This window comes from Etheostoma cragini, chromosome 1 (assembly GCF_013103735.1).
Source record: "Etheostoma cragini isolate CJK2018 chromosome 1, CSU_Ecrag_1.0, whole genome shotgun sequence".
Classification (NCBI taxonomy): domain Eukaryota; kingdom Metazoa; phylum Chordata; class Actinopteri; order Perciformes; family Percidae; genus Etheostoma; species Etheostoma cragini.
In genome coordinates, this window is record NC_048407.1 from 9,847,499 (window position 1) to 9,871,956 (window position 24,458).

Sequence of the window (24,458 nt, forward strand, 5' to 3'; positions counted from 1 at the left end):
CTAAATATGCCAAAGCTTAACACAGCAAACAATGCAGTGTACACCCACACTTTGAGTACTGTATAGGGAACAGAAAAGCTTGACTCACCCACACAGTGGGCTTTGTACACATGATCTAAATACATGATGTGTCTCTTTCTCACAGTCCCCCCCCCACACGCACACACTCCTCTCACTTCATTTTGGTTGCACAGACACACATAACAGAGCTTCCTCAAACAAGATAAGAAAAATATGAGTAATAGAGAAAGAAAAAATGCACAAGTCAAGAAAGCAAGACACCACTTTCTGTAAAACAAACATCCCTCACACACACACACATACACTCAGAGATAGAAAAATGTACTTACCCAGAAAAGGAGGTTGAAGAAGACCATTCCATATCGCAGGGCCATCATGCAACCCTCGGCCATCCTGCAGCGGCGCAGTTCTAGGAGGAATATGAAGGAGAGGTCCAGGTAAAACACCACATACTTCTTCCCCTGGGCGTAGCGCCCCTTGGACGTCTGCGGCTCTTTTGTCGTGTGGAAGCCGAACGCAAATGGCGGCCGCTTATACTCAAACTCCCCACTGAAGCGGTGAAACCCAGAAGTGAACGGCGGCGTGTCGGGTTTGCTGTCCAGAGACGGACTGCGCCGGTATGGAGTCTCGTCCGTGCTCGAGCGTCTCATTATGGATGCTGAATAAGCCTTTCAGAGTCTGTAATAGTCACTCTGTGTACTTCAGATCTGAGCAAAGTTCACAACAAGGGAGCAGAAGTTATTCCACTTGGCGCAGAGTGATGGGTTTTGTTAGTGTTTTTGACCTATCCCCAGTTTACCTAAAAATAGTTACAAACCCTTTCCAACCCTGGAAGGCTGATTCGTTTTTCCTAATTACACTTGATCTGGCTTGATTTGTAAAAGATAAAATGTTGCCATTCACTTGATTTGAGTTCCTCCCTTTAATCCTATACTTACTCTATTCAGCAGGAGACTTTGCATAATCCTGGCGCAACACCTGTGTAATTCTGTGGATTTAGGACATAATCTCAACACACACAAACACATCTGCACGTCTCTGTTTCCCTGTCTGTAATCGTTCAAACACAGGTGTCATGCTCTGAGAGATAAACTGATTTGCAGGTTTCATCTCGTAACGGTTCAATCAGGCAAACGACTAGAGGGCATCGACTCGACCTCTCCAGCTGCACCGGGCTGGCGAAAAGCTCCAGCAACGTCCTACCTGTTCTCAAGAGACATTCCTAAACAGCTGCTCAGGGGGTAATGGCCCCCATGATTCTGCCAACCAACTTTTTTTACTCAGTAAGGTCCACTGAATGAAATGCTACGCTAGCTTCTAAGTCGTGGCTGAGTGCTCAGCATGTGGTTGGGGCTGTCGATGTGCTTTTGCTGACATGCAAAGAAAGAAAATGTGAGATGAAGGGAAGGATAGTGTTATGAAAGTGAGAAGAAGGTTTAAAATAAGCATCAAAGGAGAAATAATGCATGCGACTGGTCCATTATTTGGCTTTTTGAATTATTATCTCTGTTGAATTCCTGCCTTGCCCAGTTTTGCCCTCGCTTCGTTTGCATCTGCCCTAAGTTGTCCTTTTTGTCTCTGAAAAGTGTCTAGGGGTTACTCTGCCTCTCCTCCACAACCAGTTCTTTAAACCTTTGGCAATTCGCCCAACTCCCTATTATTATCTTCCTGCACCTCACACCGAGCCCCCCTCTGCGCTCCCCTCTCTGTGCTGACGGCGGTTAATTAATTTTCCAGAATCTCATCAGTGAGGCAAAGTGTGCGGTGTCCCCTCTTCTCTTCTCTTCTCTTCTCTTCTCTTCTCTTCTCTTCTCTTCTCTTCTCTTCTCTTCTCTTCCTCTGCTACAGCATTTCTCTCCTCTTCTAGGTGGGCAAGGAGATCCAGGTGTCCACCGGGGTCATGGCCAAGCAACAAGAGAAGAACCAGCAAGAAGGAGAAACAGCAGGGAGAAGAGAGACAGTTCCCTCATTGAAGCAAAAGAGAGACTGCAGTGTTTGAGCGGTAGTCCAGTCTCGCTGCCTGAAGCTCCCTCCCTCTTTCTCTTCACAAGCTCCTGTTCTCTTTCTCTCTCTCTCTCTCTCTCTGTCCCCCCCTCCCCTTTTCTTTCCTCCCTTCTGTCAAAAGCGCCGATGCTCTCCCTTTTGCACGCACAATCTCAAACACCCCATCCCTCCACGGTGACTGCCACTAAAACCTGGCAGCGCGAAATGCAGGAGCAGTCATTCATATTCTGGCCACACCCTACGAGAGAGCACAACCAATCAATGTCTCACAGCCCCATCTTCCTTCGTACACACACACCAATCATCCCCTACCATGTACTTGATAACACACACACGCACACACGCACACACACACGCACACACACACACAACCTGGTGTGTCTTTAACATACCAGTGCTCAGAACCCTGCTGTACTTGCACTAGTGCTTCCTCCTCCTCTCCTCTCCTCTGTGCCTCCTGCCTGGAACTCATTCCACATGCAGAGGTTGTTCTTGCGCACAACCCAGGCTGTTCTCCACACGCCTGGCTTCAGTCCTGTTCCAATCTCCCTTTCACTCTATGAACATGGACTAGGGTCACACAGCTTCCATGTTGCCACACTTGGCACAGATTTTCACACTACAAACAACACAACTATAAAGTGTGTCTCTGTTCAAAATACTGGGCACAGTACACTACTGTTGATAATCTCACAAAATAACTGCATCTCCATTCTCCATAACATGGTGGCCATCTGAGTAAGTGGCTTTGAACATCCACAGTGATGTTTCAAAGCTGCAAAGGTACTGACTTTGTACATGGCTGCCTCAAGTGTTTAATGGATTTCTCTTGTGTTGCCTGTGTGTATTTTTGTCAGACTATGGAGCCAGCAGCCTAAGAGAGTGAGGGTAACTTACTGACAGACAGAGATTGTTGAAGAGAGACTGCACATGGACAGATGGGCTAACTGTGTTTTCTCCCTAAAAAAGGTTCCTGGACATGAGACAATATCAAAAGGATAAGAAAAATGTTGGACTTCAAGATATCCACAGCGTACACAAAAATGACATGGGTCGCATGCAAATCAACAAACAAAAAGGACTAACCACTGTATTTTCTGATCTTTTCATTTAGCCTATGAGTAAACACCAAAAATACTGGCCAATAAAATGGTTCTTATTAACTAGGTTTCCGTCCAAATGTAACACAAATTCCATGAGTATCGACTAAAATATTGGCACAAGGAAATGCTAATTAATGCATGTTTCCACCCACTCAGGTGACATTTAACCAATGCAAAAGAAGAGGGCACAGCAAGATGAAATACTTAAAAGAGCTACAGTCAAACCTTGAAATGTGGAAAACAATGTGGAAACAGGGAAAATTTCATGCATTAATTTAAAGAAAGGTTACAGCATCCCCCTCACCCAACACATATGTTTTCATCTGCCAAAAGACTCTTTAGTATAGCAGAAGCTTCATATATATATATATATATATATATATATATATATACACCAACTGTTCCCAACGAAAAACATTTTTGTCACATTTTCTACATTTTCAACTAGCTGTTTTTAAACGCTAATTGTAAATGAGCATTAAAAAATGTGGATGCACCTACAGACCCACATCCCAGTTTAACCACAATCACAAAAAAGGGTCTGTAGCTGAAGTTTTATCAATAAAAGAATCCTGTTTTCTCTAAGTGTTAACAAACATGTGTTGGATGTTGCTTAAAAATGCATGCTCCATATGGTTGAATCACAATACATATGTTATATTTATGCAACATGTGGTCATCAATAATGCCAGAAACACGTCTTTAGTCACTTTCACGAAATACACAGTCTAGGTTGAGTCATGAAGCAGGAAACTCATTCTAGTATATATTGTTTGTCTGTAAGTGACTTGACATTAACATACTGTGTCTCCACCAAGCAAAACACCTTACTGCTAGTCAGTCATGTAATCTCCTAATCTAACACATCCACCGCCAAACACAACATATTCAAAACAAACACATGCGCACACAAACCTACACACATGCAAAGTAAACTTGCAGTGGCAACCCGCGGGTGGCGGTAGCTTTGATGTCCTCTGCATGTACAAATACCCAGAAGGAGGAAAATAAAGTGTTTTGGCTGCAGAAAGGAAACATGATGCACAACCTGATACAATTCATCTCTGTTAAGAATGAAGGTTCGTATTTATAGAAGCACATATTAAAGTTCTTTATGGATCGCTGTGATGTGAAACAGGAGGTAATTGGACTGACTTGCTCAGTGGGATACACTGGTCTCTGTGCAGTCATAAACGGGTAGGAGTCTAGCTTGCCTTCCCTTGTTTAACTCTGGAATACGGGTCTCTGATGAAAATCCCCACTAAATGACAAAACAGGCTACTAGGATAACTGCAGTGCACACAGAGCAGCAATACGAGAATATGAAATGAGAATGGCTTTCCACAAGGCTGGCAAATTATTTAGAGCTGTTTGCCTGCAAGAATTTTAGCTTATGCAACCACTACCATTTCAGTTCAGAATTTTAACGTGACACAATTTTTGGTCATCCGGTTTTCTCCTTGGACATCATTGCAAGGCTATAAATTAAGGTTAGAGGGTCCCCATTTAACAAAGAACACCTTGTGTGCAATAATGATGGTAGCGTTTACAGTAATGCAAAAGTTCACCAATTTTCTCTTGATCTTGAACTTAATGCTTTCATTTTGGCAAGGTCTCAAAAGTGAATTATTCGGGGCGACCTCTAGCGCTAGCTTACCTAGTAAGAACGCGTGCCCCATGTAGGCAAGGGACCATGAGTCCATTGAAGTTTTACTGTGACCTGCAGCCCTTTGCTGCATGTCATCCCCCATCTCTTTCTCCCACCTTACTAACTAAGTTTGCATCCACTTTTCAATTGAATCATCTGAAGTTTGGTAAAAACTAGTGCGAATAAAGCTGGTGAAAGTGTGTTTCCATCCAACTGCTGTAAAGCGAATAAAAACTTGCGCATAATGACGTCACATGCTCTTTTGCGATCAAATTGATTTTTAGGTGTTTCCATTCATTTTTGCACTGAATTGCACAACGTTCAAGCAAACATTTGGGAACAAAGTTTTTCTGGACAAAATGGATCGCGCCGTCTGCCAACAAATGATCAATATTGCACAAGTTGTAATAGTGCTTATATGCCGATAGCGATAGTTATCGGTATCGATGGTTATGGCTAATAGCGACATATCAAGCTATAATAAGAAAACAACGACGCTATCAACCCATCGCTATGATGATGCAGATGCAACTTGGCTTTTCTTGTCCCTACGGCACCGCTGAGAGACAACTCTTTTTTGAGATATTTCTCGCTGTTTGTGTCATGGTTTGACTTGCTGCCTCTCGTGTCTGGTTCCCTTTCTGTGTTTTTTTTAGCTTTTTGTTTTGCCTTTGCTCTGCTGAGTGGGTGGGTCGCTCCTGGCTCTCTCTCCCTCCTCATCAAGACACCTGTGGCTGCCTACACACCTGAAGCAGATCCAGTAATCACCGCTCCTGCTTTAAACACCAGCTTTCCAATCAGTCTCTGCCAGATCGTCCGTTCGCCCACTGTGTAACGTTTGCGACGGCCAGCGCTAGTGGTTATCCATTGAGTATTTTCCACTAATATCTCTGATTAAGCCTTTTTGTCTGTTTTTTGCTCCAACTTCAGATCCCTGCCTCAGCCCTGGAAGCCCAGTCAGCCAGCCCGAGCCTATCATTGTTTTTTGGACCTGCCTCCCACCTGTCTGCCTTCCCTCAGTCCCAGAGGATGTCTTTGCACCATTGTATTAAATAAACCTCTGTTCCTGTATTCCAACCTTTTTCCTTTGTGTCTGCTCTTAAATCTTAGCCTTACAGTTGAGTGCCTTCTATTTACTCTGGAGGGCGTCCCACGGCTTGTCGTGACCTTTGTCGGCCATTTCTTTTAAAAGTTCCTGATAAATTAAATTCAGAAAGTCTCTCGTCTCCTTGTCCGTCCACTTACATCTGTCTTTGTTGACATGTGTCCATGTGTGCAAACGGAGCGGTAATACTGGGCGGAAATTAACCAAAACTTCGTCTTTGCTTTGTGGCGGATTGCAACCATAAAATGAACTAAAACGTAATCACAATTCATTATTTTTTTGGCAAATAACGTTTCCAGCCCTATATCGATCAAGAGAAAATGTGGTGAGACCGAACGTATTTCTTTTGACTTTCCATAAGGCATTTTTCACTTGATATCCCTTAATTTGGATAAAAACGTGCGGATGGAAACATAGCTGTCTATCCACTGTCAATATGAAATTAAGGAATTTTTTTTTTTTAATTTTATAGCATTTAAAAAAAAAAATTTGAAGTGGTTTCGAAATAGTATTGAGTAAAAGTTGACATATTCCAGATTGTCATTATCCATCAACATCCATTCCTTTAATTTTAGTCTAAATAATTCCTAATTTCTGCTTTTCTAACTCAAACATTAGGTATAATTTCCTATAAATGACGTTAATTTAAAATTCCAAAAAGAACTGTAAAACTAAACTTTATAAGTTAGTGTTACGTAGTGTTGAAAACTTCAAAAAAAATGACAAACATTGAAAAAAAAGCATCAAAAGTGATGAAAAAAGGGACAAAAACTTGAGAAAAAGTTAAAAACATTGATAAAAAACATCAACAAAAGTGTTGATTTTCAATTTTGACGGGAAGACAACACAATGGTTATCAAAATAGCAGGACGACTTATGGAGCGAGTAGCAACTCTAGAGTCAGAGAGAGAATCAAAGTGTCTCCCATGATCTTGAGTAGGTGGAAATACAACCTGCCAAGGGCGAGCCATGTGCATTACTGTGACATGTACGCTGACATGTGACATGTAACAAAATTCTAAACGCAACACATTTGTTTTTGCCTCCTTTTTATATGAGCTAAACTCAAGATTTAAGGCTTTTTCTATGTACACAAAAGACTTATTTCTCTCAAATATCGTTCACAAATCTGTCTAAATCTGTGTTACTGATCACTTCTCCTTTGATAGAATGTTCTCGGACCCACATATTAGCTTGTACACAGTCTCCAGTTTTAATGATTAATGAGTAGTTCTCAAAAGGCTCTACATGCAATCTATTGCTGATGTTAATTAACAACAGACTGGAGATGATCCGTAATCAGAATGGATTTGGTCTCTCTGACTTCTAAACGTCACTATCAGCCATACAACAGAATAAGCTTTTAAATCAGACGATTGGCAATTAAAATCCCTGGGATTCCAAATCAATAAAAAGTCAATATAACAATCGTGTTGAGTTGATTCTGAACCAATCAGCTGTTAAATCAGCTGAAAACGTTTCCCAGCATGCTCTGGGTTGGCCTGGGTCTTGCAGTCGGTGAAAAGCAACTACGCTGCCTCTCAGAACTGCGGCCGCCTTGATCTCATGAAGTTATCCTTGCCTAAGTGTGCCTGACATCAGAGCAAGTCTAACCAGAATGCATTGGTTTGATTGCCGGTGAATGATTTTGTGCAGACCTGGCTCCTCTCGAACAAGCCTAGTGACTGGCAGAGTAACTGTTATCCTGAGAGCAGCCCAGCAGTTGGGGTAGATCTCCGACAGATCCATATCATGCATAAAAGTGATAAACTCAAGGTGGTTCATGGTCCCGCCTTGAGTCTTGTCCGGACCGTTCCATGTGGGAGACCAAACATAGAAACCGATTTAATTTATGTTTTTCTCCGTTGGTGCTCACTGGCAAACCTTCTTTAAAAAACAAATTAGTCAAAAAATGTTTGCATTCCAGACTGCCGACGCAAACACACACGTCTATCAACTTGATAATAAAGCCATAAAGGAGGATATTTTTTCAACTCAGGATGACACATAACAGCATTGTGGGTGCTGAGTATTAGAGCTCTGTACACAACTGACAGGGCACACTTTTTCAGCTTAGAATAACGGTAATAACCGCTACTTTACCTTGAGTAACCAGCTTGGGTACTCTGGCTATATAATTCAATATGAGTACACAAATGTTGAAACGACAGACTGTGAAATGCCATCCCTTGTAGCTGTGATAAAATAGCCTAAAGCAAATACTTTCCAATTCAGGAGGAAATTAGCCATCTTTCCATCCTTTTGGGCTCTAAGCTGTCTCTATCTTTCAAAAACGTCTCTGGTCACTGTTAGGTTGGGTAGAATCCATCTCCATTCATTCTGTTAGTTTGTTTACTGCATGGCATGGCAACATAGGATTCCACTGACTGTGCTAAGCTAACTAGCGGCTGCGCTGCCAGTGTTGCACCGGACTAAAACGATGCATGCACTGAGACAAAAAATGCATTGACCCACCTATCTACAGCTAAGGGAGACTGTGATAAGACCTATTTCAACAAACGGTGGCATGTTTCTTCAAAGCTAAAATTGCTCCTTGAAAACACCTTTTTTTCCCAGGCAATAAATGCCTGCTATCAAATTAATGTAGAACCACTTGGAAAAGTTCAACAGTTCCTGTAATTTTCTGGTAAAGAATAGTGTGCAGGCACAAATAACACAGCGTAATCGGTGTTTAAAAATCAGAAGCTGAGAATTTGCCAGGCTCAGGTGCTGTCAAGATGTCACTTTTCAAAAACAGCTGTGTGTGAGGCACATGAGCCGGCTTGAAAAACATATTTACAACAGCATGACACTTGAGATCATTGAGGAATCTGAGCCATGAAGATGAATAACAACAGCTCTAATGGGAAATAAACACGTTTAACCCAACTGAGACAACTCTCTCAAAGGATTTAGGATTCGCTTTGCTGACAAAATCGATTTATGGACAATAAAACAAAAATAGATGCATGCAAGAAACAAGCATCGCAGAATTGATGAAAAATAAATGAATGAAAGGAAAACACAAGCTCAGAAAACAATAAATTATGTAAAAGCATTCTAGTCAACATAATTATATTATCTTTTTATAATATAATAAACTATATTATATAAAGTAGAATTGTTTTTCACAGAAATCTAACTGTTGGGTTCATTTGGTGTCACAGAGAGATACTGCTGCGTACAATGGAATGGCTGTTGCACAAGCATGGCATGCATTTAGCATGTGGTTGTGTGTAACTATGGGTTATTGTTAAAATCTTTTCATTAAAATTAACAGTGGGACTATATTTTTTTTAACAAGCCTTGTATCTCCTTTAATGGCAGGAAATACCTTGTTTTTGCCACTTTCTTGCTTCTTCTGGTTTATAGGGATGTCTTGTACAAGAACACTTCAGCTCAGTCTCTTCACCTGCTGGACGTTGTCTATAACAGAGCTCTGATATTCATAACCACTAGATATTCAAAACCCTTTACACACCATTGTACTCTGCATTCTTTAGTCAACGGGCCATTGTTTGCACTGGTATTATGTTATTAACAAGTCCATCCTTGGTCTGCTTCCCACTTATTTATCCACTTAGTGGAGTTATTAATCCACTTCCATGTCACATAGAAAGTGTTGCCATATGCTCCTAGGACTTTATTAGGAATCTCTCCCTACCCCCAGTCCAGAAAGAGTTTGGTAAAAAAAGGCTTCCCTTCCTCTGCTCCATCAACCTAGAATAAACCACAGCAGGAACTGAAGCTGTCCACCAGCATTTTAAAATTAAGTTTAGGGAGTGTAGGGTAGTGGGGCGCCCTAGCAGCTCACCTGGTAGTACGAGTGCCCCATGGACCAAGGCTCAGTCCTTACCGCATCTCCCCAGAATCTGACCTGCAGCCCTTTGCTTCATGTCTTCCCACTCTCTCTCCCCCCTTTCCTATCTGCAGCTATCCTATCAATTAAAGGCCAAAAAATAATCTTAAAACAAAAAAGAAATCTATTGAGCGCTTCTGTGGGGTCTGCTCTTTTTCTTTACTTGGCTCTATTGCACTAATCCCTTTATGACTTGTATCTCATATAAAATATATTTTTATTGCTAGTTCTTATGTATTTTTTTATATTATCTGAATACTTCTTCCGCCATTGAAGGTCATAAATATCTGTGCCATATTTCCTGCCAACTCATTTAATAGTCAAGGACATATTTGGCTTTGGACCAATGAATAACAACGGAGAAATGGTCAGACTGACATTTCCCTCACAGGGGTCACAGCACTTACACACGGGTCAGACTGCTCCAATATCGCAGGGTGACAATGTGTGGAGAGCTGTGAGGCTTAGCGAACATCCTAACATTGTTACCAAACGACTATCATTGTATATTGACTATGCATTTAAAACATGAACTCATGTGTTAACCATAATGAATGAATAATATGAATCCACAAAGCAGGAAAGTTTACAACGAATGAATCACACCTGGGGTACTATTAGTTGAATATGGTGATTTATTACCTTTGGTACAATATGGTTTAGCACTAATTAAAGATTTAATTAATATATCAATTCAACAAGGGGGATTTTACATGGGGGGAAACAAGACAATTAAGTAACCATGAAAAGAATATGAGCCAACCTATTGTTCATCAGGCATGTGTTAGTGGATGAGCCAATTGATGTCTGTAGTTGTGTAACATGGCACGGTGAAATGTAATTATGCTGTGCACCACGCTTGGAGCCAAACAGATACACTGCATATGTTGGATTGGAGTTTGGAGGTGGGTGTCAGAAAAGAATGGCTCTTACGCCTACCTGCACTCACTGTGTAGAAAAGAAAACCTGTGTATCAAGGCAAAGAAGTGTTGACTTGAAGCTGGTTTGTTTTGAGGCTTAAATTAGAAATTACTCCTAACAGCAAAGACATTTAGTAACATGCAGTGTTTTGTGTATTTTTATACTCTTTTGTTACTGCATTAAACATGTTATAAAATACAGGAAAAAAAGAAAAGTAAAAAGGTTAATGGCACAGGAAAACAAACAAAAGACCTTGGTATACAGAAGGGGGAGCTATTGCAAGACTCAAGATGCAAGATTTTTGGGGGATTTTTTCCTCAAACTTCTGCTCTTACCGTATTTGCTTACACAAACAAACATATACATATCCCCATATGCAAACATTTGTCAAGTTGTACATTTCCACATGTCAAATAGGCTACTAAATTTGCATGTAAATACATCCACAATTTCTTACATTCACATGTAACTGGTCTTAAATATGTGTTGTCATGTTAAGGCACTACTGTATTGAAACAGGCTATCCATTTCATCCAGTAATTACTAAATATGTCCATTTGTATTTTCAGATAGAAAGTTTGTGTTTCCATATTATGTATTTGTTTTATAATTCCAATCCATTCCCCATTAGTTGAGGACTCTTGAATTAGCCATTTTATAGTTACAGCTTTTTTACTAGCTGCCAACATAATTTGTATCAAGTACCTCTCACTAGAATTGAACATGGATAGGAGATTACCAAGTTATATTGTACAGAAATCATGTTTAACGTCAAAGCCCATTATTAAGTTAATTTTTTCAGCTGTTTCAATCCAAAAGGTTGGATAGTTAGACAATCCCAGAAGATGTGGAAGTGATCCGCTGGAGTGTTACCACAGTCCCTCCACCATTGTCCCAAATTTGGCAAATTTCAGTTTTTTGTTTTATTTTCGGTGTAAGAAAAAGTCCCATTCTTCCATGTAAATTCCCTTCAATGACCATCATGCATTGTTTTAAGGACTTAATGTTGTAATATTCTATACTGTACTTAAAGGGATAGTTTCCCAATTTAAATCCAGCTCTGTTGTGTGAGCAGTGTGTTAAGATGAAAGGTGTTTGGCTTTCCTCCGTGGTGCAGCAGCCGAGGTCTGCCGAGATCTATCGTAGCAACGCGGATCTTAGTGGACCTTTGTAGCCGGTTCCTATGGTGGCCCCAAAGTGCAAACCACAACAGCAAATCACAATCCAAGACCACAACACAATTGTGGGGATTTGTTGTCTTGGTTAGGTTTGTACTTCTGACTGTTCTTCTTAATGTATTGGCCGCGGTTTAAACACACAGTCCTGTGTAAAAGTCATGTGTTTGTTTCACCCTTTGAGCACTCCAACCTGCTTTCTTACAACAGAATTTGGCACTCTTATACTTTTTCACCTCGCTTCCTCATTTACTCTCGCGATAATTACAAAGACTGTAAATATTAACAGTCTATAGATAAGTCCTACAGCTACAAGAGGTTGCCTTCTGACAGGAAACGTAATTATGGGTTTTAATGAGGTGCGTGCAGAATCGACCTATTCCAGAAAACTAAATGTGCGACCAGAAACAGTCTGTTCATTAGTCTAGTGGTCCGTGTTGTGATGGATCTGTAGCGTCTCCCTTAGGGCAGGAAATCAAAGAGATGGTGGTCTGGGTGGGAACTGTTTTTCCAATGTCAGAACAAGGAATGTCAGAAAGTATTGAGGAATGAAGGAATGAATGTTAGAATGATGTCAGCTTTTCCCTTAGTCATTTGCTAAACTGTCATCTGAACTTGTTGGTGAGTGTTTAGTGGCAGCTAGTGGTGGGGTCACCTAGACGCGCAGTCTGGGTATGAAAGGATAAAAATGCTTCTGTTACTAGTTTACCATCATTATGGAAGGTGAACTGAAGAAATTGAACTTTAATAATTAATACAATGTTTACAGCACATGCTGGCTCCGCATAAAAAAACTAATTGGGCTTAAAGTTGTTATCAGCAGGTATGTGTTTTCTTGTGCTCTCAAATGAGACAATACAAGTAACAATGCACACATCAATCCTTAATAAAGTACCTTACATGAGCATAATTTTCATGTATATTTAAACAAGGCATGTCAACTTGGGCTTAGTCTACAAACACTGACTCAAATAATGTCTGTGGTGAAATATTAGAACAAAGAGACTTCAAATATTCATAAATTGTAGATGCTGCACGCAGAGCTGTGTCTTGCTTTTCAGGGGCCAAGCAGCAGTATGCATTATTTGTGGCATACAGTATAACAAGACTACAGGAGGCATTACAATACTCTAAACAGGACACTGACTAAATCACTATTACAAATTTAGCTCAATAAGATAAGTGCACATTGATTTACAGAGGAGCTCCAAGGGGTCATCTGAAACCAAACTGCTGCTGCATCAGTCAACATAAAACTGCAAGATTTTAATATGTCAAGGAGAGCAGTCTGGAAAGTCACAACAAAGTATGTGAAACGCCAACTGGATTAACAAAGAGAATCAGCAGTGACAATAAAGACATGTACAAAACACCTTGCTGTGTGTGCACATATATATTAAAGTGCTTATAATAGGCTATTAGAGCTGACCATAATGCTTCGAAGCTTTGGTTGTTGCAAGATAATCAATGTCCAAATCAGAAGTCAAATGCATTGTTGTTTTTCCTTCTTTTTTTCGTTTTTCTTATTCTATATGCATTGCCCAAAATCCCTTTCAGCCCATGATTTAAGGAATATTAATCCTACATTAAAGTATGCATTGAAAGAGCCAGGCTAGCTGTTTACCCCTTGTTTCAAGTCCTTGTGCTAAGCTAAGCAAAAGGGCTGCTAGCTGTAGCTTTATATTTACCATACACACAATGGCCAATGCATGTTTATACATTTCATTTGATCGACGTAGGTTATAAGACGCAATTTAGAAGATATTAGAAATTTTAAGTCACTGGAGCTCTTTGAATTTTAATTGAATACCCCTTGGGACATCCTTACCAAGGCGGACAATTCTGAATTTACCACCAAAATGTTTCACTCAAACTGCCAACTAAGTGTTAAACAGCAGTGGTAGCCTGTAGTTAATTAATACATTAAAATACAAACGTAGTTCTGGCAAACAACATACCAGTTCAACAGGTTGAGGCTTTAGTGAACGTCCCTTTCATTCAAGCTATTGCCAAATGAGTTGCTACCAAGCTAATTAAGACTCCACACATCTCTCTGTGTAGATCCGGTGACTTTCCCCTGCAGAAGCTTGAGTGAAGATAATTACCTCTTTTGAAGAGTCTTTATGTTTTTTTTTAATCCTCCGTGTCCTCCCTGCACAGTAGCAACTGCGTAGAGGAGGGGTGAGGGCGTGGGAGCGATCACGGAAGGCTTGTGTCACATAGATGTGCTGACAGTGTTGTTGTCATTACTTAGAAATCCTCATGGAGGGAGACAGAAACTATGCACTACAGCTTTAATGTTTATTACTTCAACATGTCACGTGTACAAATAAGCAGCAGGCTGATTCCCATATCCAAGATGTTAACTAGAAAGAACTGTAGATGACTGGCTTTCATTATTTAAACCTTGTGGCTCTCTCATTAGCTTAGTTCATGTGATATAATTACTCACACAAAAGCAAACAACCGGTATCTCTGACTTAATCATGGTGTAATTTCTCTTAGTTTCACAAACTGACAAGGAAATAACATCTAGATGCAGCATTAGTCAGCATGTGACTAACGCATCTGAGGAAATCTGTCAAACCTGGCACAGAATGGTAATTAATATAATATAATAAATCACATTCATCAAACATTTGTGCCATATGGGGTGTCAGAGGCTTCATGATTGAATCTGATGCCTTCTGCACACCTCTGCACCCACAGCCAGCGTGAAAACCTGCAAACGTGATATATGCATACTGTAGGTGTCACAGCTTCCATTTGCATTCTCCTGCTTATCCCTCCGAGTTGGAAGGTTATTACCCTGCTTGCCAGTCAAACGCTGGCCAAGAACAGACATATACAGTATGCTTTCTGTGTGGACATGTATTTATGCACATGAACGGACGAAAAATCCCGCCGAGGGGACAGAAGCAGCAGGGGGCTGCTGAAAATTCCTCCATTTTACAGACACAAACACACATGTTGCATACAATGTAACATGCTGTGGCACACATACTAACCCATTGTGATGACAGATAGTTAAAAGGCTCATATAAACAGAAAATACATGACACCCACTCCCAGATTAAACTCCTTAAAAGAAAATCTGTTCACATCGAGCTGCTTTTGATTGAAATCATCCTTTACAGAAATGATCCTTTGCACACATTTTTTGCCGGAAAAATTAAAAGAGCTGTGCTGTTTTGAAGGTTAACATCACTTTAAGTGTTCCCTTAGACAACGTTTCCAATGGGTTTGAGTAAAAAGCAAATTAGATTGTCTCATTTCAACGCCGTACAAGCCCACACACACAACACTCTGAAATCTGATTTGCGGGCCTAGACTGAGACAAATGTTTTTGAATCGGAGTCGTATATCAAATCAATGCTTTATATGTGATTTGTGAAACGCTTTCAACACTGAAAGGCATGAAATGTCTGAAATGTAATTGCCAACTAAGTCTTGCATTGTGCAACTTGAATTAATCATAATACTACAAGTACTACAAAAACTGTTTATATATATAGTACTACAATAAATACAAATATATATATAGTACTACTATATTTATATTCTATATATATATATAGTACTACAAATATATATGTATATTACAGTAAGCATTACCCCCACCTTCCACTGGATGATCATCGGCTGCGGATCGGCTCCGCTGCGTGACGGGTTCGGTACTTGGCGGCCAATGGATTTTCGTTTTGAAATGAAAAAAACAAAAACAAAAAACAGCCAGTTTCCCGATTACTATGTGTAAATAGGAAAACAAAAAACGGAGAACAACCCGTTTTTTGTTTTGTCATTAAAATACGAAAAACAATCTCGTTATTCGATTGTATTTCATGCGTTTATCGATGAAAACCGGAAAACAAAATACGGGTGTATACGTCTCATTTCTCAATTTTACAAGGTTTTTTTTGTAACGTGGAAGTCACTCCTGCGAGTTTGACGGTCAGCAGAGGGCACCCATGCCGTTCGCAGTGTTGCCAAGTGCGCTTATTATAAGCAACTTTGGGCTTGTTTTTATTTTAAGTTTTTTTCACACAGTGGTAGTCGCGGGATTGTGTTTTTATTGGGCTTGTTACTAAAGTGTAGTTGCTTATTTGGGCTTGTTCTCAGCTCCATAATCATTTGTCAAGCAGATATTTTCTATATGTTATTTAAAGGTAGGAGTTTGTTCCCTCGGTCCCTCCCCTTTTCCATACACACTGGAGACAGCAGAGTTTTTTTCCGCCCACTTCCTGGTTTTTATTGGCTCTGACCCAAATGGCAACGAGTACTAGCCAATCAGAGGCAGAGAAGGGCAATCGTTTTTTTTTCTGGTTAGGAAAATGTGCGAGTAGCGACTGATGGTGAATAGACTGTAGGAGAGTTTTTGGAGGAATAAATGTGGGCGAAAATACGGGAAGAAATATAACAAAGACCGGGAGAAAGAGAAAGGAGTAAAATAATGGAGAAAAACTTAAATCACTCAAAACTCAAAATCACTGTATATTTGATATCCGTATCAGTTTTCTAATGTTAAAAAGAGGTTTAACTCCCTCTTGTGGTCATTGTCCTGAAGCTCAGGGAAAGATAATAAATAAACTACGGTGTGTATAGTTTACCAATCTGTCCACAATGATGCAAATTGACAATCCATCCCCACAGATTGTAAAACCGTGCACACCGTTTATTTATTTTTCTCTTTCAGGATCTTATGGGGGCTCCGTAAAAGAAGTCGGTTGTTTTCAGCTTGTGTTCACAGGCCTGGTTGCGTATTTGTTTTGCGAGATCTGAAAAAAACATTTTAAAATTGAGAAATGAGACGTATACACCCGTATTTTATTTTCCGATTTTAATCTATAAAAGCATCAAAGACAATCGGATAATAAGATTGTTTTTCATTTTCCGTTTTTTTATATAAAAACAAAAAACGAAAAACGGGTTGTTTTCCGTTTTTTGTTTCCCTATTTACTAAGGGTAATTGGGAAACTGGCTGTTTTTAGTTTTAGTTTTTTCATTTAAAAACGAAAATTAACCGGATGTTTTATTATTCAGTTTCTGTGCTCACCTTACTGTCCTGCCCTATCTGCCATTTGCTGAATTGCTGCGGAGCTCTTCGGCATCTGGCAAAAATAGAAGCTCTGCGTATCTGGTCTGGAGGGCTGGGGATCGCCGGAGCTGGGACGGAGTCGGGACGCTGTCGTTACGCAGTCAGTGGAAATACACACATTGACTTTGATGGAAACCTAACGACTCCTCAGCCGTCCCAGAGCAGATCCGCAGACGTTACGCATCTGGTGGAAATTGGGGGTAAGAATTGCCTTGTTGCTGAAATGTGCTGAAGAAATAAACTTTCCTTGCCTTAAATGGAGTCTCAAGTGCTTAAAATCACAATGCTTGACTTGAATGTCCAATCACAAGATATTCAGAAAGTATTTTGATGAGCAGACATGTCATTTTGTTTTTAGTTCGAAGAAAGTTTGGATTGCTGGTTTTGAAGCGTAATGAGAAGCAGTCAGTTCCTTTATGTGGAGATTGAACATATTCATTTAGTTAAATGTGTGCACAATGCACTCAGTCTTATCAATACTATTTGTTCCAGTGGCTGTTGTATAATTTCATTCACTAAGTTCATAGTAATTAACAGGCATTGCATTTCAAATAAATCCATTGTTTACATTTTTATTTTTTTCAGTAAGACCCACATTCATACAGAAACCCACGGAGACATCTGTCGTCCCTCATTAAGAGAGTATCACATCAAAACGCATGCACAAAACAACACAGCCGGAATCCCAGTGTGAGTAATCTCATCAGAGGAGTGTTTGGACAGGTGGCTGTGTGTAGGCAAACCTGCTTGATCCAGGAAACAGAGAGCACCAGAGAGATAACCACTGATAAAATCCCCGGAGCACACAACTTGGATCCAGCTACGTCAAGCGTGTGTGTGTGTGTGTGTGTGTGTGTGTGCATGCACGCGTGTCCGTGTGTGTGTGTGTGAGCTCTATCTTTCCTCAAGGACCTTGATCTGTTGTGTTTCTCTTGAGGCTGTCAATAGTCTTTCAAACACAGATACAGTACAGCTTGCTGCAGTCTCAGTCCCAAGGGCACCCAGTGTGGCCTTAGCCAACGTAACAAGCTGCGAGGAGCAGAGCTCTAATGTCTGTTGAGATTAAGATCACATCATGTATCATGCATGCATTTTTGTTAGCAAGCATTTAAGGACTTTCAAGCAACCGTCTGGTCAGTGTTGCGGGTTATGGTTCCCTTCTGCCACTTCTGTAATAAAACTGACAGGGCTAAAATGGGTTTAGCACAAGGACAGGTGCATTAAAGCATTTCTAATGAGTCCCTTTTGTAGTAATGTTTAATAGAGGAGCTGGAATAAAGTTCCAAAACTGCCAAGCTAAAAACCTGTTCTGATAAACAATGCCTAGACTAAAATTATGTGTTTTAGGGCTTGAAACAATGTGGTTATCCTTGGGTGATTATTTAATGCTGTTTCTATGGTGACGTTACACAACCACCCAAATGATGACGTTTAATCCTCATAGTGAAATGAAGAAAACAGCAAAGTATAGGAGATAAAGGATTATTAGCTTTTGCTGACGCCTGGTCTGCTTAGTACCTCAGAGCAGGTAAGGTTGCTTTGTCTGTCAGTAAGATAACGGAAAACTTACTGGGCTGATTTTCATTAAACTTGTTGAACCCCCCCAAGACTTGTCATGAAGGGTACACTGTTTTTTTGTACCAGACTGTAAACATGTTTATTTATACTGTCAAGTTGGGCATTTTAACATGGGGACCTACGAGGATTTGGGAGCCCACCTTCAGCAGCTACTCATTGAAGTGCAGTTTTTTTGCACCCAAGGTTGCTGCTTGGGAAGAAAATATTACATTTTGGAGCCGATGAGATTAATGGTGCATTTGTGCAGCATTCATGTGGTGTCGGAATAACATGAACATTTTCCCCAGCATACTTCATAGCTCAACTTTGCTCTTCATTGACACTCAAATACTGTAAAGGGCTATCAACGTGCTGTTCAAACACTCTGAGCAATATGATACAACCTATTTCTTTGTAGCGTAGCTTGTTTTCATATTTTGACTTAAAGATCACAAACACACCGAAGTTGAAAGAACGGCTTCCCAATGCAAGAAATGGGACCATCTGAGGAGCATGTGAATACACCATTGGCCTAGTCCTTCACATAGACGCCAAGAAATAAGTCATGGCCATGAATGAACGAAAAACCTGAAAAAAAAATGTTATACTCAAATTAAGAGTTGTATTATGTTGCAGATATTGAAATCTGACTACATTATTAATTAATGTCAACAGTATTATTACTTGATTATTATTACTCTAGTAGTATATTCACTACTAGAATATAGGATCTATAATAACGGTACAGATGGGAAGCTGGAATCTTATTTAATGTATGTCTCACTTTGTTCTGACTTATACCTCCCTTGAGGAAGCAACTGATCTGTCCTGATCCAACATGGGTCAGCTGGTCAACAGCGGCCAGCGTTGCGTAGTATCATTTGCTCACAGAGAGAAAAGTTTTTGATCATTAAACGATTAAAATGTTTTCCGAAGATGTTTCACTGAACAGGATCATTTTCTTTAAAGGAGGTTGATTGGATGTGTGCTCTCCTGTGTAGGCCTACAAATCATGATAATGAAAAAAAAACTGTCTGTGTTTGTCTTTTATATCTATATCTATATTGAGACGAGGTGGCTAACATCCTGTTGTAAAAAAACAGGATGTTAGCCACCTTGTCTTGGCTAGTTATGTAGAAAGCTGTGCAGATTTTGAACAGCTCACCCAGAGACTGAAGGCAGAGGACATTCAGAAACTGCATCTCACTCAAAACAGCGCAGATAGTTTTTTTCCAAGTTTGTAAGTGTGTGGAAGCACCAGAGACACAAACTAAACTTCCAAATCACAAAAAAAGTGTTTTCATATTATGGGCACTTTAAGAGTGAAAAAAAGTTACAGCGTACATACAGCGTACAAGGAAATGAATTTGGCAACGCACGTGTATTGCATCTCACTCCCGCTTGATTATTGGCTCTCAGAGTCACATACTGATACAAAGTCTGGCACGTTAGATTGCTGGGATTGGTTAAAGTCATGGGAAACTCTGGTTATTGGTCAAATTTGCACCAAATTCACTGTGATTGGTTGTAACGAGTAACAACGCAGCATTTAAAAAATAGTCTAGTAGTAAATGTAAATTCTTATAGCGCTTTTCTAGTCTTAACGACTACTCAAAGCGCTTTTACACAGTACAGGAACCATTCACCATTCACACACTGTGGCCAAGGCTGCCGTACAAGGTGCCACCTGCTCATCAGGTAAACACACATGTTTACACTCTGATGAGCGTCTGAATGACTAATTTATGAATAAATTATCAGGTTATTAATGAAAGGTCCATGGTTTTCCCACAGTTGGTTTTTAAACTCTCCATTTGGCTTTTGTAAATGAATCACCACAAATTTGATGTAAAAAGTGATACTCCCAAGTCTGGACAAAACATATATAAAGTCAACTTCATGAATAAGCCCAGGGAGCAAGAGGTGGATGGGCAGGAAGAGGAAAAAGACACGTCAAGGTTTTTCCAACACACTGAGTCCCTGAGAGCTACCGAGCCTCTGTCAACAAATCTCTTCAAACTTTTCCATAACGTATCCTCCATCGGAGAAAGCAAACACAAGTGTTGGGTAACGTATTCCTCCTGACTTCCGACAGCTTTGTCTCCATGGCAACTAATCCGCAGGCTGTAGCAGTAAAGAAGTACCTTGTGAACTTCTCAATGAGAACAAGTCACTGTGGACTATGGAGTGGCAGCCTGTGAATGTTAATTATATTGCAGGCCTAGATAGGAACACAACAAACGAGAGCAAATTTAGGCATTTTGTCCTCCATCACTTTCCTCCTGTGTGTGTAAGTGACTCTAATTTAAAGTATTCCAAAAAAGACAACATTTGGTGGTGGTGGGGTGTGTGTGTGTTTGTGTGTGTGTGTGTGTGTGTGTGTGTGTGTGTGTGTGTGTGCGTGTGCGTGTGTGTGTGTGTGTGTGTGTGTCTAATGACGTGTGACATTGTCACGTTGATTGGGGACATAATTAGATGAATCATGTAAAATTGGCATGAAAACAATATATTCTAGTCAGCGTTCGTGACACTGCCATCCAAAAACAAAATATGTCTAAGAAAATCCATTAATGAGTACTACTGCTGCTTCTACTGCTCAAAGCAGTAATAAAAATAAAATGCTAAAACGATGCCATACTATGCTCTCAAGGGGTTTTCACAATAAGGATTGTCTTACTAATCAGGACACAATAAAGCAGTTCTGACAGTAGACGTTCAGCTTACAATGCTTGTTTTCTTCACTGACAACTTCTGAAAGATGCAACCCACCTAACTTCACCTGAAATAGAATTAATTAGGACATATTTCTTTGTGATCTGCACACACTAACCCATAATTGTTTGTCTGTTAGTTTTAGTTAACATTTGTCGATGAATTAAATATGAAAAGCTGACATGTTTTGAGGCAATGGTTGTCCAAACACTTTAATTCATATTTGGGTGCACCCAATTTGATTAATTGTTTTTTTAGATTCAAGACAAGTTGAATTATCTTGTCAACTTGTGTGACTTGTCTGGACATGCTTTAAAATAAGACACAAAATGCATGGTCCAATGGTTGACAGGACGAGTCGGTTAGAACAAAACCTTAGAAACAAAAATTGTAAAGAGCACAGCAGGTGGCATTACGAAACAAAAACTACATAGTTTCTTCTTTGTGCAAGTCTTCCAAACAACCAATAGACAGTTAAAGAAATGGACCAACAGATCGCATTGTTCCGGACAGAGACCAGTAAAGGATATTAGAAGCACTTTTACGGTGATAGCTAGGCGTTACTGGGCAGCCTCCAACTGAGCTTGACGACGTAAATGTGACGTGAGCAACGTGTCTAAAAGTTGTAAGTCTTCTGGTAGCTGTGCCAGAGAAATCTCAATCATTCCTAATTAGCAGAGACGGAGAGGTAGGTATATGTTAGGAGATAACATAGGCACAGGATAATTAGTGCTCACTAACATGCTAGTTAACGTTAGTAATTAAACCTAAACAGCTAATGTAAGTCCAGACTGTCTGCAAGCTTACCCTTTACTATACGGCGATTCTTCTATTGTGTAACAACAAGTTGCGTTGTAATGACACAATTGTTTGCCTATTTTTACAAAAACATCTGCTACGCAGCCATAATGTGAGCTACAAGGTAATGGAGCCTTTTACACATTGTCGTGTCTCTCTAGAAAAAAAACGACGGACAGATAGAGTCTTTAAATGCTTCAGATGTAAAGTTCTTCGCTGTCAAAGTGGCGCAAAAGTGAATGGAAGTCAATGGAATGCTTACGGTGGGTGTAGCATTAAAATGGCGCCATAGGAGCTTCGCTTAGAGAGGAGAGGCTTACCCCCTTGGAACAATCAACCAAGAAAATAGGGCCTGCATAGGTACGATGTCTGATTGCTTTATTTCTTCTAATATGACTCATGACTTTTTTTTGTATAAATACAAAGAGAGAGAATGTGTTTCCAATCATGTTTGCCTGATAAAAAGAGTCCCCTATTCAGGACACCATTAAAATGATTCCAATCCGCTGCCTGAGACCACTACATCAGATCAAAGATATACTGAAAGCAAACTTGGAATAACAAACTGATTGTGTAGGACAGCTTTCCATTTAAAAAGTGAACGTGAACAAGTCTTAATACCAAATAGAGTAGCTTCAGTACTAGAATGTGTGAGTGATTGGGTGGCTGAGCCAAATAACCCAAAATAAAAACAAGCATCAATAAATCCCATTCCAAGTCTCTGTAGTGACTTGAAGATAGCTGTTCACAGAGGCTCCCCACTGAGCTGGGGAAACACATATTTTGAAAAGAAAAAAAAATCCAGATGTGACTAAAAAACAAATACAAAGAAGAGCCAAAGCTATAAAACCAGCCACAAATTGGCTGTGTCTAAATGGGATCATTTCAAAGAAATGGGGGGGAAAAAGAATAGAATTAAAGTTGTTAAATTTTTCCTTATGAGGTATTCCTATGGTGGTTAAGAACAACAAATCAGTTTACTTTGAATTCTGGGAGGCACACTACAGGACATCATGGGGTTTAGAAAGTTTCCAAAGGAATTGTACTTCAACTCTAATAGACAAATGCTCTTCATTTTAAAGTCATGAAAATTGATTTTTACTCTGAGGCAATAGGATGATCCAGGGAGCCAGCCTCTATAAAGTTAGACTAAATCTTTTAAGATTAGCAAAACCGGCTATGACTGGCTGCGAGAAACAAGTGTTAATGAAAGACAAGATCTTACTTCGGCTGCTTAGAGAGAACTAAGTCAAAATATGAAACATATCAAGAAACAGTGCGTGTAGAGAGAAAGCTTTGTGAGAAAGTCAAGCACAGGAAAGCAAAGATAACTTACAGAAACTAACAGAAATGTACGGAAATATTATGGCTTTGTGGGATGTCTACATGTTTAAAGAATTCCCCATGCAATGCAAAATGACATGTCATGTAAAGATTAGTCTGCCGTTGCACCACCAAGAAGGCTAAAAAGAACCAGCCACAGTATAAAATTGCCTGATGCTATTTTTACCACCTACAATGAAAACTATAGAATCTAAACCAAACATTAAATAGAATGTACATCTTGGTTATGTCAACCAGGAGGAGTAAATTATAGCAGACAGGAGGGGAAGAAACATCAAGAAATGTAGTGAGGAGGAGAAAAAAAACCTGTGTTGTATTTTTTTCTGTGTTAAACTGGGCGTGAGCTCAGTGAAAGAGTAGTGGTTATGGCTTGTGGTTTTCACTGTGCACTAACATTACAGCAGAGCTCTCAACAAAGAGGAACACAGGGCACAATATAAACCCTTCAAAATGCAAGAAGCCATGCTGGTGCCTCACATCCTGAGAAGACAAGTGTGTGTGTGTGTGTGTGTGTGTGTGTGTGTGTGTGTGTGTGTGTGTGTGTGTGTGTGTGTGTGTGTGTGTGTGTGTGTGTGTGTGTGTGTATAACATCATGTCTTTGGAGTTAGGTGCCTATTATTGTCACTTTGACTTGGCTGTCAAACACACTCTGCCTTTATCTCTCTCTCTCATTGTTGAAGGCAGCCTTTAGGAAAATATACATTTCGCATATATAATATGTTTAAAAGTATAGATTTAAAAATATCAAGGCAATACATAGGCAAGGAGAACTATGTTTATTACGTAGAGAATAAATAAGGATTAAATGTATTTAAGTTGAAGTGGCACTTCACTATCAAAGGAAGTGTCCCCTCTAAACCTTGTTAACCCCATTTTGTCTTTTCTTACACTTTAGTTGTTTTAAGGATTAAACAAACAACAACATAACATGTAAATGAGTGAGCATTAGAGGTGCTGGTGGATTGTTACCAGTGGACAGAGCCTGATTCCTCGTGTTTCCAGTCTTTAGAGAGATAAGCTTCATTAACGGGCCAAAATGAAATTGGTATCTACATTTATTTGCAGCCACTAAGCGAATCAGTTTTTTTTCCCAGACTGTCATTCTATACTGCTTAA

The 24,458-nt window shown here is 39.9% G+C and overlaps 1 protein-coding gene across 3 annotated transcripts in view; it reads right to left on the bottom strand.

Annotated features, from left to right (window-relative positions):
• tspan4a (tetraspanin 4a) overlaps positions 1-24,458 on the bottom strand; it is a 132,426-nt gene that overhangs the window by 103,868 nt on the left and 4,100 nt on the right. For 2 of the 3 annotated variants that reach the window (XM_034881376.1, XM_034881386.1), the window contains exon 2: positions 351-430. In XM_034881376.1, the coding sequence (XP_034737267.1) occupies positions 351-413 (63 nt within the window). In that variant the 5' untranslated portion in view covers positions 414-430. Of the gene's footprint in view, positions 1-350; positions 2,151-24,458 lie in introns of those variants that run through there. The other variant, XM_034881366.1, reaches the window with a different exon arrangement.